This window comes from Patiria miniata, unplaced genomic scaffold (genome assembly GCF_015706575.1).
Source record: "Patiria miniata isolate m_02_andy unplaced genomic scaffold, ASM1570657v1 HiC_scaffold_9, whole genome shotgun sequence".
Lineage (NCBI taxonomy): Eukaryota > Metazoa > Echinodermata > Asteroidea > Valvatida > Asterinidae > Patiria > Patiria miniata.
Genome location: NW_024037076.1, coordinates 21,998,007 through 22,013,591, shown reverse-complemented (window position 1 = coordinate 22,013,591; position 15,585 = coordinate 21,998,007). Strand labels below are relative to the sequence as shown.

The window sequence follows — 15,585 nt, the reverse complement described above, 5'->3', positions numbered from 1 at the left end:
GTGTGGCCGGCAGTGGCCGACCGTGGCTGCATGCGTGTGTACGGTGCCCGCACTCTGTGCCGCACTGGTTAGTGTACAGTGGTCCAGTCATAATATTATTGGAAACACACGTACACACACGCATGCATCCGCTGCCTACACACATTACGTACGCGAAACGTTACTGCATGATGCAGCCGGACCGTGCATGTACAGATTGAGATTGACTGCTGTTCTGTTTTGGCTGGTACCCATTATTGGTTATGCGTAGATTACCAACATCAAATGGCGATAGCGTAGCAGCTGAGTCAAAATGTTGATATTATCATGATTATTGTTCGACGTTGTGCACTTGTATGGGATTCTGGAACTTTAAAAAATCCCATGAACTAAATTAAATAAAGTGTAAAAATGTGTGAGTATTGGTGAAAAAAATGGGGTTGCCCGTCGGGCTAGCAACTAGTGCTACAGCTGAACCGCCGAACAGAACTAAATATAGCCGACATTGGCCTTCCGAACCGAACCCGAACCGAACCGAACCGAACCCAAATGTCGGTTCGGAAGAGTTCGGCAAGTATTTGTTGATAGCGCTAGGAATGCTAATGCTTGCAATGAAAGGGCAAAAAATAAAATGCACGGGTGATTGAATTTACCGTGTTGACAAATCACCGCATTCATCTTCATTATTTGCAGTGAATTCTAGCCAGGCATACAAATAGGATATCGGGCCGATACGCTTTGAAACAATCGTACGCACCTTTTCTCAATGAAAAGCGATGCTCATTGCATTCATCCAGCGTGGTCAGTATCTGGCCCTGCATGCTGCGCCTTGTTCCAGGGTGACGTAGTACGTTTGTGAAGGGGGGGGGGGGTTTCCTTGGCAAAATTCACCAGAATTTTCATTTTTTTTCACCATATCAGAAGTAAAAAAATAATTTTTATGGAGTCTGAAACCTTTCCCATAGTTCGTAATTTTCGCAATATATTTTGTTTTCGTAAAGAATGAATACGAAAAAACGATGTAATCGCTCAAAAGAGGGTAAAACTACCCTTTACAAAATGGATCCGTCCACATTTTCCACAGCTGAATGAGAATTCATTATGGAGTCGCGAATCGAAAAGTTATTATTTTCTACGGTAGCTACTTGTCAGCTTATTACTAAAATTAATCATGGTTTCATAAGTTTGCCACAGTAAAAGGACCTGTTTGTTCCTAGGACAAAACTAATCAGCAATTATTGCCACGAAGCAAGTTTTTAGTGCTCATCAGGGCATGCTCGGACGGGACGGAACTCGTCGGGAAAACCGTCAGCACGTGTGGGGAAATTTTATGGCATAGGGCATTATGTAGCATAGGGCCCCTGTTTTGTCCCCTTAAGTTAGGAAATGGGCCCTAGACTACACGATAGCCCATAGTTGCCGGGCCGGATAGGGCTGCGATAGGTAACACAGGTAGCAATTTACGATGTTCATTTTTCAACTTCATCAAGTCAAATTATAACGTAATTTTGTTTACACAACAAAAATAAGATTCATCCTTGGATAGCATGTGGAAATTGCGGTGCCTATTTCTGTCAGACGTGCACGGTACACATGTTTGTTCATTATAGCCCAATACATTGTATGGACATGTACATTATGTATGCACTTCCGAAGCCAAACCAAACCGAAGTTCGGAGAGAAAAAAATCGAACCGCAACCTAACCGAACCAAACTGAACCGAACTTGATCAGTTGCAGCACTACTGGCAACCTGGAACTTTTGGTTGTCCCGACAGAAAATTTTGGTTGTCCTGGGACGTCGGGCAGCTGATTTCGCGAGCCCTGTACAAGTTGAACTTATTTCATATCTCAGGACCAGTGTGGATTGGAGAGACTCTAAAATGCTAGTCTGAAACAGGTACAATATACATGTAGATATAATTATTTCAGAAAATATTGTCAGTATTGAAAACATACATACATATGGAGTGCATAGTGACTGTATTGGAAGCAACCTGATGATTAGAATGGACATATTTAGTGCACATACTTCTAAGCACAAAAACGTTCCATTACATCTGCTGAAATATTTAAATTTAATCCATTTCAGGGAGATTAAAAACTAAGCTACATGTTCATGTACATACCCATTATTGAAGACATAGCTGAAGATGAATGAGTATAACTATTTGGAAGTCCTTCCATTATTCTGTCATTCATGTTGCCATAGGTTGTACTGTGTGAGTGTTCGTATCCCTAGTAAGAGCATACAATAAAGAAAACAAGGTTAATTTGATATGAATATTAATTAATCATATTTGTTTGAACGATCATCAGGACAACATCAATTCTTGCACCTTGAAGGGTTTTATCTTGGCACTAAAATGGAAACTACAAGGTGATTAGACCATACATGTAGGTTAAACCAATGGAGAAACAACAAAACCTTTATTTCATCACTTGTAGGGTGTCCCATGCATGTAAACCCCGCCATTTTCGCCAATTTACAACTGGAAGTTACTGCAAATGTTTACACGATCTTCAAGGTTACAGATTTAGCTTGAGAATACCTTTTGTTTAATTAAGATTGCTTTTGTAAATCTAAAGATTTGTTTGAATAACCGCAAAGCCAAAAAAAAACCATTCTGTGCCACTTTTAGGAAGCGAGTGCTTCAAAGATCAGACAATGCCAGTATGGCTCTTTTGATAAGATTATCCCTATGGGTGTAAGACAAACATTCCATTAACACGACAATATAGGGTTTTGTTCTTATGTTGAAACAATGTAATAGTACAGACAGGTTCACTTCTTTAAATCTTCAATGAAAGAGTTCAATTACATGTAAATATAAAAAACTATTGCACACTCTGCTTAAAAATGTTAAAATCACTAACAGTAAAGCGATTTGGTTTATACTGATTTTAACTGCTTCACAGAAAGTGGCACAAAATGGGTTTCTAGGCTTTGCCGTTATTCAAACATATCTTTGGATTTACAAAAGCAATCTCAATGAAACAAACGGTATTCTCAAGCTAAATCTATTACCTTGAAGATGGTGTAAACATCTGCAGAAAATTTTGGTTGTAACTTAGCAAAAATCGAGGGGTTTACATGCACCATTTTTTTCAGGACGTCCTGTATTGCCCATCTATTTCAGGCCGGATGGCAATTTCACAATTTGAATAAACTGTCATTCTAATTGCTTGTAACAGATTGTCATGTAACTGGCAATTTCTAAATAAAAGACTTTATTTGACAATAATTTAAATGTTCTTTGTAGTCTACAAGTAGCGCTGAGACAACCCATTCCAGACATGGCCTAACACAGCCCTTTGTTCAGTTCCTGTCACCTGAAACCTGGAAAAGTCATGTCTCTGTGGGCTGACTGTGTGCCAGCGGGCAATCTACCAATATATGATAGGGCCACCAAGGGTCACCTTACTGAGTGTACTCAGAAAACCTCACCTCTGCCCCGGCCTAATCATATTTCAATTTCGCTGCCCTGTTTTGACCTCTGATTACAATATACTTAATAAGCCATCTTGGTCATTTCCAGTACATGTACCATACACATGTACATGTTGGTAGCCAAACTAATAGCTACTCTTTGGTTTATTATGTTATTCATGTTTTGTTCGGGTTTGGGTTTTTCAATCACTGTTGGGATATGTTCGGACACCATTTTAACTAAAATGGTCGCTCACCATGGGAGGTCCGTCGTGAAAATAAAACTACATATCGAGTGTTCAGACATCTTTTAAGTATAGCAAGTTCAACTCGAAGTGGTTTATCTCAGATTCTAAGGTCAAGTAGAACATCCGCCTCGGCAAAAACCGCATGCTAAAAAAGAGCCTTCACTCTTCCATTTTTACAGTTTGCTACAGTACATGTGGTCTGAGCCTCTCACTGTCGTGATGTATTGCCGTGTTTGGCATCCTAGCCTCGGCCAGTCATAGTGTGGCACGCTGTAAACATTACGATAGTCACACTTAAATCCACCGCGGCGATTTCGTATCGTACATCGGCCTTTCACCGTTTGTGTTTACATTTTGGGGGCTATTTTCTGTACCTTTCGTGGTGCAAAAAGACATAATTCTGTTGTAAAAAGTTGTTCAAAACCAGTGTTCGAAACCACACACCATTAAGAATTGAACAGATTTCACTCCAGGTTTACTGCATCAACTTCCCCGCACATGTCAGTCATGTGAAAATACATGCGATATTAACGTTGCAATATTGACCAATCAGCGCCAAGGTTTGCCAGGTATCAGAGCATTATGATAATTGTGCTCCGGTTAGCGGTTGTTGCGTTGGCATCTACATGTTTGTCATCGTGTGTGCGAGTGAGCACCAAAAGGATGTGAAACTTGGACCATGTGGTCAGAAATCTTGCAGAGATTGGACTTGAAGTTGGATTTTTGTTCATGAATGACTGACAGTAGGATTCATGGGTGCTTTGTGCCCACCATGCAGCCCACAGTACATTGTTTGTTGAATACAAAAGCGCGCCTCTGAGAAGGCGTTACATAACTCCAGGTCACTGTGCTGGCTAAAACGGGAAGCGTTTTAGCTAAAACCATTTTACATCGTTTTAGGAAATAAAGTTGTTCTGGTTTTGAGATAAAACCTCCCTCCAAGGGGTTTTCAGTTGCCATTTTAACGACGAGTTGAACTCGATTCGGTTGAAATACAAAAGCTTTCAGACATTGTTTTAGCAAGAAAGTTACACCGAATCGAGTTCAACCGTTGTTTTAAGGGAATTTAAAACAATGTCTGAATGATCCCTGTGTCAAAAAACTTCACCACTGCTGCTATCTGGATTTGGAGTCAGTGAGAAAACGTTTAGGCTCAGACTCAGAGGTCAGATGATTTTCCAGATGTGAAATCATTTGCGTACTAAATTCATTTCATCTTTGTATCAAGCAATAGTTACTTGAATCTGCTGGTCTTGGTGACCTCAATGTCTAAAATGACTAAAATTATTGTTTTACACACGTAAGTGTTTATAGTGGACCAGCCAAAGTGGAATATTACATTTTGGACGGCATTTTGTGGTAATAGCAGGTAACCATGTCAGATCAATCAGTCAAAGGATAGGGAAGAAAATGTAGGTGGATGCCACCCTTAATTTTGACCCTAAATATACTTAATTTGCATAAATTGTTAATCCCTGTAGTGTAATATATTTATTCCCATATTTGGGTATATTCTTAATTTTTTTATTTTTTTTTTGAAAAGTTTATTTTGGTGATTCTAGTTACACCCTCTTACTTAACATTTTCTTAAGCATGTAAGTGACATAATAATCACGAGGACATAGTAACGATCCAAAATGGCTACTATTATACCCAAAATTGCGCACATTTACTTTGTCTCCAGATATCATCAAGTAGTTTTGCCAAACCTCAGTCCTGATGAGCTTCAAATTCACCAAGTTGCTTACTGGCACAGTGTTCCTATTAAAACCCTTATGGGAAATCATGTGAACACGATAACATTGTGGTATTAAGCTCAGCAAACAAAAACGGGGGAAACGAGCTTGCTGTTCGTAAACTGGGCTTAAATTAGGAGAAGGGTCGCCTAACATGGGATACTTAAATAAGGTCAAGAAACACCCCCCCCAAAAAAAAAAACCCAAACATGTTTGTAATAATTATGTCAGTGTCAAAATGTTTTTTTTCCCATTAATTTTCTTTCTAATCATTTAGAGAATGTCCTTGAACTTTTTCAAGTCTCTCACGTTAGGCAACCCTTCACTAATTAGGCTAATTAACAGACACCTCGTTTTCCGTTTTTGTTTGCTGGGCTAAATGTCACAATATTATTATCATTGTTCACATGATTTTCCATAAGGTTTTAATAGGGTAACTGTGCCAGTAAGCAACTAGGTGAATTTGAAGCTCATCAATACTGATGTTTGGCAAGACTTCTTGAGATATTTGGAGCAAGGTAAAATGCGCCCAACTTTTGGGTATAATAGGAGCCATTTTGGATTGTTACTATATCCTAATAATTATTCAGTCGCTTATATGCGTTAGAAAATGTTATTGAAGTAAGGATGTGAAGTAGAATCACCAAAATAAAATTTTCAAAAAATCATAAAATAAAAGATATACCCAAATAAGGGCAAAAATATACTACATGTCAGGTATTAAAGATTTATGCAAATTAGGTATATTTAGGGTAACAATTAACGGTGGCATCCACCCACATGTTGTTTGTTATGGTTCAAAGAAAGGATCTAGCATGGATGCCAGCTATTACCAAAAAATGCCGTGAAATTATTCTCCAGGGTACTTTTCCACATTTGGCTGACCTACTATTACACCGTACTGTCCTTTTCTATGGTAACTTCATCAATTTTACTAACACATGATAGGCCTACTGTTTCAAAAAAATGAAAATTGACCCAAGACAGAACAGAATATCAAGAAAGTCAAAACATTGTGCATTCAGAACATGAAATCTTGCTGAGACTGAGGTTCCCTGAAGGCTAAAGCCGTAAGCCGAGTTCCCATAAGAGTTGAATTACAACATCAAGTCCAATGGGGACATCAATGTTAACTTACGGCGACCGTGATGTAAAACTACCAGGCGGAAAGTGGTCGTGGAAGATTTCCACGCAGCCAGGGTAGAATATAAAGGATACTGAAAAGTCCAATGGGAACAGCCCCGCACTGTTAAACTACCGCGACCACCCTGCAAATAATGTCACTTCCGGTATTACTTCACAACACAGCAAACATTGATATCATATGTTAACATATTGATAGTATGGTTCCTTGTCTTCTTGTGTTTACAGTACACCCCAATGTGCATTACACGTACGCATCTATACGACAAAGATTCCAAAAAATGTTTGTCCAGGATAGGCTCCAAGGCTACCGGCTCCCGCACCATCAAATTCACGCGGAAAAATGCGGGAAAATGTGGAATCAGTCGTGGGTAGATTCAGACAGTTTCCGGTCGTCGTCATTTTCGCCTGATTTTTCTTCGCGTGCACTTTCTGCTTTCAATGACTGTTGTCTGGCTGTTACATGAATTGAGTCTCTGCCCTCTGCTGTGCACTTTCAGTTCATCTTCGCTGCACATGGTCACTGCCAGTAACTGAGGGTTTGTGTTTGGTGCGATACTTGGTCAGTCCTTGCTCTATGGTCCCAATGAGTCGTACGCTAAACAGCCATGAATGAGTTGTGAGTTGTTTTCATGCATACCAAAATTCGTACGATCTTTGATGCATACACGTACGGTACATGTAGTATGTGCAATGTGAATGGTGTTGCATAACACACTGGGCATGTCGCTTTCAAACATGCATGAAAGCATGGTTGTACTTTTGGTATCACTCAAGTGTAGGCTACGTACGTGTGTGATGACACAGATTGTTACATGAAAACACTTTCAGAGTCTTCATGTTGTATTTCTCTGAAATATCAGTTTTCACAGTTAATGTGACTTTTGGTGTGTTCATTTATATTCCCAAGGTGCTCATACTTTTGCACACCTATACAAGCAAGCCATATACATGTAATATATGAAATTACCATCTTAACTCCAGCAAACATTTGGCCTGATGGATGGCGCGCTAGAATTGAAGTCACGATGACGCGGTTCCAGACAGGACCACGGCAGTCATTTTCTTTCTAATTCTCCAAAAAATTAGAGGTGTCTTCCTTTGTTTTAAATCGAATCCTACATTTAATTGCAGAATATTTAATCTTCTTTTGCTGATTCTTGGCTACGGAGGATTTCTTTTAAAAGGCAAAAAATCAACAGAGGTTTCCTTCCAATAGGGCATAGCAATTGAAAGTATGCAAATGAATAAATATGAACAGTAGAAATGTCAAAGTGTTTTTTTATGTTCAAAAAACTATTGAGAAATGTATTCAGTAAGACAAAAAACACACTATAAATGCGTTTTCATTCTTTATTTTAACTTGCCGAATTTTATGGAATTTTATGTTCTCACTTTTTTACTTTTTTACTTTTTTCCAGTGTAGTTTTACCTTAGAAATATCAGAATTTTTAAACACCTTTTCAAGTCGTACGTGGCCTCCGACCTGCCCCCCCCCCCCTCGATCGTAAGCTTTGTTCGACCATGAAAATGTTGAGAACTTTGGACAGCCCCTAAAAAAAATTTGCCTTCAACCAGGGATTATCCTTAGCGGTCACCCGCTCGCCAAATGCGAGTGAAAACAGCGGCGGGCGAGTCAAAACCCTCCTCTCAGTAGTCCGACGGGCGAGTCAAAAAACTGTTAAAAAAAATAAAAATAACGAAGTTTTCCCTACAGTATTTTTCAATCAATCAAAATAAAAAGTTAAGGGTGATACAACACATGAATACTTTTGCCACGCCGACTGAAATAAAAACATCGGTAGTTCGAATTCGTATCACTCCATGTATATTCGCAGTGCGCTGTGCATTGAAATCATAACGACGAACTGAACATGAGGCGAATCAACGTGAATTTGCCATTACATATTGTGCACACATGCAGCGCATGTGATTTACTTCGTCTGCAGTCCACACGGTACGGACGTACGTACATGTACGTTAACATCGTATTCGTATCATACAACGTGGTGAGGAGAAAACTTTCATGACAGTCTGCCAAAACTTGTGCCCCGAACGGATTCTTCGGCTGATTTCTTGAACACTATCAAACGAATGTACCGAAAAGATGAGGACAATATGAGATTCGAGGGGCCTATTTTGAATGTAAAGACTAGTGAATGTAAAGTGGACCGTGCTCCGGAAAATGTTATGGATTGACGTGACCAGCGTAAGTTCGTGGGTCGCCCGCCCGCAGCGCTTCTTGGCTAGGCACGCTGATTGCACCATTCTTCGCTAGAAATGCATGGCGCGCGCGAGAGATGTTTTTTTGAAAATACTAGCCTTCTCACTCATTTTCAAACAAGTTAAAACAGTTCAGTTACTAACTTGGTAAACTCCCATTAATACCACGACTGTGTGCAATGTTTTCTTGTTCCTCAAGATAACGCTTTTTTAGTTCGTGTTTTATCAAAACATGTCGGAAATAGAACACCTAAAGCCTTAAGTTCGGAACGAAGCACACTGCATAAATTTTGATTATAACTTCTCCCCCTATTTGATTCCTGTTAATTAAAGCCTTGCTCTATGTTAAAGCATGGACGATTAAAGAAACATTGACATCACTTAAAAAGGAACTACATGCAATATTATGTACATGATTAAGATAACTGCCGATTGTATTCATATTGCATAATTAATTATCAAAAATGTTATCAAAAATGCTTATGGTGATTTGATTGAAAGTTACTATTAAAACATGTGGGCTAGTGAAAAAGGTTGCAGGCCAGTGAAAACTCTGGTTTACTGGCCCGGCCGGCCAGTAAAGGAAAAAGTTAAGGAAAACCCCTGCCTTCAACCATTTACCGTTTATGTTATCTGACAATTTACCTCTTAACATTACTCTTCCCCATATTACTAACAATGTACAAAATTAAAACCCAACGGATGCAACCTCAACATTTCTAGTCTGTTCACCTCTTGAAATCAGGGCAGATTTGATAGACTTTGTGAGAAGTTTAATTGGGTTGGATGTCAGTGAAAATGTTGGGGAAGGTTGAGGAAAATGATGGCATTAATCCAATTCAGTGACGCTTCCTATACCGGTGACTTGTAGATGTATAGCGTAAATGTACAGTGTTGATTATAAGCATGCCGGTTATGTGGGGATGGATGCACATACCGGTAAGAGACTGAAAGACCAAGGTTGGTTTTTGAGATTGAGATGTAATTAGTTTCTTTTAGCTTTCTTCTAATTTAACTTTTTAAGACAATTTTTACATCAATGCGTGCACATCATTACATTTCTTATAAATAACAATGACAAAAGCAAAAAAATAAAATAAAAAGGCCAGTAAAAGGTGTTTTTTTCCAACCACCATTTGACTGTACAAATCCTCCATAAAAAAGTGCAAGAATCCATTTGAAGATATAAAAATAAAAGAGAAATTTGTACGTGAAAGGACTTACCCTTGAATCAAAACTTGAACTTTGTTGACTATTCCATGTGTTACCAGGACCTTCTACATGAATACCTGCAGCAAAAATTAATAAATTCATGATTGAAATTGGTATTCATCATGACTAGCATCAAAGGATTTCCGTAACTAGCCAGGCTGAGCATCTTGCATGGGAGGAGATACTGGGTAAGATACAATATCCCAACTGAACTAACAGCAAGTTGTAATACTCTGTAGGAACATGTGCCTGGCATGTGGACATGTCAACATGTTCAGAAGTTTAATTGTATTCAGTATCTCAGAAATTGGGTTGAAAGAGTATTCACAGTGCAAGTAAAATAAGTTTTTTTCTCCAGTTTGCCTACGTGTGTCAAGGCAAACACCCATTTTATCCCCGGCATAAGCATTGGACTGATAAATTTATATGCATCAGGGTGTCAAAACAAAAATACATCCTGTTTTAACAAAATTGACATCTTAATTATCATTTTGCTACATGTAGGCCCTACCTCTAAAATACTCAAACAAGTTATTAAAAAAATAAAACCACGGTATAACAAAACCATTGTTGTCTGTTGATAAAATCCATGGGTTTTGTATGCCTTGGGGCAAATGGCACCCCTCGGGCGTACAACAATTGGGTAGTTCCATGGTTTCTCTCTGCATTAAAAACAAAGACCCACAATAACACTTTTATTTTGCATGTGAAAAGGTATTCATAAATACCTCAGACAGTTTAGCCCTTCCTATTGGTCGAGAGCCCGTCACGTGGCCGGTATTAAACGGATGATAAAGACATGGCTAGCTGGTCTTAAACACTTTTCCAGTGTCACAATAAAATGTGGACTGCTAAAAATCCAGTGCCTCTTATCGTTTCATTGGTTGAACGTTCACAATCCTCATGTAGGCATGCGCAACACTACCAGGGAGTTAGAATTTTATAGTTCTAAATTCAAAACGCAACGCGCCAGGTGCGTTCTGCGCGACATCGCGTAGAACATGATACGCGCGCGTCAATCTCCATAAAAGGGTTGTTTTCATCTTACTCGCCAGCTGAACACTCCATTATTTTGCAGGAGGGATGTTTCAAAAAGCATAAAGTGAATTTGTTGAACAAAATCGGGATGTTTTGAACGAATTATATGATTTTTTTTACCGAAAAGGTATTTATGAATGGGAATAAATATGTACTCCGTCGGTATTTATCACTCTGTTTAATACCACTTAGAGTCTGGGTGCTGATAATTACCCTCGCCTCCGGCTCTGGTAATTATCAGCACCCAGACTCTAAGTGGTATTAAACAGAGTGATAAAAACCTCCGGAGCACACATTTATTCCCTTAGTAAAATGACTAAGGCCAAAAAAGGGCCTAATCATACATTCAGCCTACGTTTGGTTTTTAAGTACATGTAAGGAGAGAAGGAGTATTTTGGCACGCAGCCAACTGGTCATTTTACCTGTACTTAACCCTATCACTAAGTATTACTATTAGGGTACATGTGTAAAAAATATTAGCTCTGGAACACTTTGACCGATTGGCATTTGGTGACTTTTCGTAACTTTTATTAGGGGTTAATTAAATGCCACATAGTATACAGTTCAGTGGAAAGTCTATGGTAGTGATAAATTTTAGTGAATTTTATATTAACATACATAGCACAAAACACACTTTTTCCTTGCCAAGACCTGTCAGGTTCTCACTTAAAAAATAAATGAATTTAAACTTTCTGAGCCACTCAAAAATACATGACTTCAAGAACAATTCATATCCAATGAAAATTCACCATGTGATACCATGGCACATAACAATAAGCTTTGTGCATACCACTAAAGGGTTTGCATTTACCGGTAGTACGGGAAACGGATACCCTATTGAAAAATAACATGGGTACCCGCTAAAGAGACCCAATTCCAAAATTCACATCTCGGAAGTTTCTGTTCAGATTTTTCATAAAGGTCGGTATGATAATACTACCACATCGGTGCGTCAATGCAGCAATTCATGTGTGTAGAGTGAACTTATAGCTTTATTGTGAAAACTGCAACTTTCGCGAGTGTCATAAACGTGACATCTGTTTTGTTTTTCTATGTAGCCTGGATTTCATTTTGAAAATTCTCCCAAATGACTTTCGAAACCATTCTTTTTGATTGTCTGAAAAGTTACTAAGTAATTGTAAAGTTGCTTACGGGTGCCCAATCTGTAAATCAGGAACCGGTTCTTGACATCAGCGGTCCGGTACTCAGGTACCCTACAGAGTTCCGATGCACAGCCCTAACACCACTTACAACAGCCAGCTTTAAACCTCACTAACCTTCACTTGTAATCCTCAGTTGTTTAATAACTTAACAACCTTCATTGGAGTAAACCATCTCATTCTTTTTCATTTATAGTCGTCTTCTACATGTTCATAATGTTTCTCTTGCCATTGCTGGTGCATTTTTAAGATGAATAGTATTTGGATACAAGCATTGCCTGATGTTTTTATAAATTTGATAAATGATCAAGCGTGTTTGCAAAATCAACATGTATCCTGATTATTTAATGTCATGGCCCTTGTGAAATATGACTTGTTTGTGGACATAAAAGCCAGACCTTTTTACCTTCGGTATTCTGCAGACCCTCTTGCATCAATAAACTGACTACCTACGGGTAGTCATGAGGGATGATCATCGTCATCATCATACCTGTAGTTGTACTTGACTTGGGTTGTACATGTACATGTACATGCGTATACATGTACATGTCCATGTACATGTCCATGAAAATAATGCTGTGGAGTGTCTCCTCGCATGCTTTGCTTTTTTTCTCCAAAATGTTCACTTTGGAATCAGATTGGAGTGTAAAACTTGTTTTAAAACATGCATACATGCACACGCAATAAATTATTAGGAGATTTCTCCATTCTTTGCATTTCAGCATGGACATGTGATGGAAATAGTGTTGAAGTGTCGATCCTTAATGCCTAACGGTAATGGTTTGCCTTTTACTGTACCGGTATGTATGCATGGGTCCATGGCCACATATTACATGGAATTTTAAGCCATATATTAAAGTAAATGCAACTGACGTCATTTGTCTTTCTTCAGATCCATGTACATGTACTAGTAGGTATTGAACTTATAAATTTCTATAACACTGTGAAAATTATCAGCAATTTAGAAAATGTTGTGCTGCAATGAAAATAGATTTCCACACACCATCAAGCAGCAGACAAATGTTATTGATAGTTTGCATTTTCAGCACTGGAGCCTACTACTTTTACAAATATTTGATACTAAGAGATGTTGAAAGTTTTCATGTAACTGTATAACTTGTTTTATTTGGTCTAAATTATATGCCAGATGACAAAAATTGTAACACTAGTACAGTACAGTCCATGTTCATGTACAATAAGTATCTGAGAAGCTAGCTCAACGTCCGTCCCAAACATACATTGTACGTACCTGGCATAACACCCATGCTATGGTTGATTAAGGGTCTACCATCTATGCATAGATCCACACCACAGCTATTCATCATCAGTCACTTTTCACTGTTAGTGTTACTTTTACCGGTAGTATTAGCCAACACACACACACACACAAAGACTGTAACCTTACTAAACATGCTCAACTTCCCTACTGTAATCTGACAGCTCATGCTTGAACAACACCATGTTTAATATGCAGTTAAACAACCAATGGGCTCCATCTCATGAATATGCAGTCGAGGTGTTGAGGGTGGGACCCTGCAAAGCAGTGAGCTGTTATATTCTTGAATGGGTCTACTGGTTGAATGACACTTGGCCAAATGAAGTACACAGACAGTTTAGGCAAAGGACCAGTTCTTAAAAAAGAGGCATTTTTATTCAGCAAATGTGAATGGGAAAAGAAAGCAATGCCTATGAAAAACAGTTGAGACTGATCATGTAAAGAATTTCTACAATACTTGTTTCATAATTCCAGCAGACACAGACTGTTTCCATGCACAGTCAACGAAGGTTTCACACTCTAGCCTGAGGAACACACTAATATAAGAGATCAATCTCCCATCAATAATGTAGCTGATGACTTGGAGCAAACTAGAGTGCACCATCAACATATTAAATAGACTGCTAGCAAGTCTTTGGCAGATTGTACAATGGCTACAAATCCACAGCCTCACAGATGTAATTCAAAACTGCTTGGATTAATATAGCCATGCACTAGCAGCCCTCAACAGCGCTGCTAGCTGGCTTGTTATTAAATCTCATCCTCCAGAAGTGTCAGTGGTGGAGCATGTAACAAGATCTTGGCAGATGAAGGAGGCGATTGGGCCTGCTCTGTGCATGGTCATGACATCATGGCAAAAAGATGATGGCAATCAATACTTCCAAATGTCACTGCCAAACACTCTCCTAATGGCCATTATCAGAAAAAAGCACTCTTGTTTCTGTTACTTTGTGAATTGTGAATTTATATACCCGAATATATATACATTATCCATGATATTATGAGCAGATTTTGTCCAAGTGAAACATGTACATACCGCTACTTCATACTTTTAGTCTAATCAATTAACTCTTTATCTTTGCAATCAGTAATTCTGTTTAAGTAGCATTGTAATAATGATCTGTCCAAATACCAAACATACAGAAATACATGTAACCAGAGTCTTAACTGAATTTCTTAACATGTATTTTCTGCCCAAAAGACAAAGAACTCTACTTTTACATGTTTTGTAATACCTTGTCAGTTATTTGATTTTTACATGTAAAAGACTTATTTGAATGAAATAATAAAATATTGATCATTATCCTCATGCTCACTCAAAATGTATGTATGATTGTATTCAAGAAATTACCACAGCTAAATATCAAGGTTTGGTTGAGAGAATGCACAGTACTTATGTGTACCAGCCACGATAACAAAATGTACAGCACATTTAATCCACGAGGAAATGTACATGTAGTTGGTGTCAATAATAAAGCCAAAACATGCTTAACTTCAAAGCAGTATGACTATTAGTCCCCTTTAAATCAGTCAATAGAATGTACAATGCAACTGCGCTATGCAATGAAATATTATCTTGTCAAAGAGCCTTGTCCAAGTGTGCACTGTCCTGTTCTGAAGTCTCATACAGACGCACAGAAAAAGATAAAAGTGAAAATGCTGTTCATGACAACATCATTTGCACAGCTTTGCTTGAACAAATACATTTAGGCCTCCTTCTCTGCCTGTCTGTGCCCTGAGACTAAGGCAACCAAATTATTGATAGTAAGACTAGGTTACAAAATCATATTTGTTGGTACCCTAATTGCTATTACTTTATCAATGTCCACTACAAGTCTGGCTGTGTGTCTTATGGTGTGTTATTGTGAGTTTTTTCTGCGTCTCTGGTGAGATTCTCAACATTGTTATTCGCAAAAAAAATCAGTGCAGCTCAAAAATACAGATTCCCTGTGTAGAGCTCTCGCGAATAAAAAATATGTCGAATATTCAAATTGATCATCAAGCGAATATTATGATAGCTTTTTGCCAGTTTGAATATTCCAAAACACAACAAACTACACACATACATTGTACACACGAATGTGATGTTATTTTATTGAAAAGTTGCTGAGCTTTATTGTCAGGTGCCACTTGTATGTCGA

General features: G+C 38.4%; 1 protein-coding gene across 1 annotated transcript in view; it reads right to left on the bottom strand.

The window, feature by feature from the left end:
• The window catches only part of LOC119720060 (transcription factor 12-like), a 108,033-nt gene extending 94,452 nt beyond the window's left edge, over positions 1-13,581 (bottom strand). The window contains exons 1-3 of the mRNA XM_038189580.1: positions 13,418-13,581; positions 9,983-10,047; positions 2,108-2,216 (exon numbers count right to left, since the gene is read on the bottom strand). Of these exons, the coding sequence (XP_038045508.1) occupies positions 2,108-2,216; positions 9,983-10,047; positions 13,418-13,493 (250 nt within the window). The 5' untranslated portion in view covers positions 13,494-13,581. The remainder of the gene's footprint in view (positions 1-2,107; positions 2,217-9,982; positions 10,048-13,417) is intronic.
• Between the last annotated feature and the right edge of the window lie 2,004 nt (positions 13,582-15,585).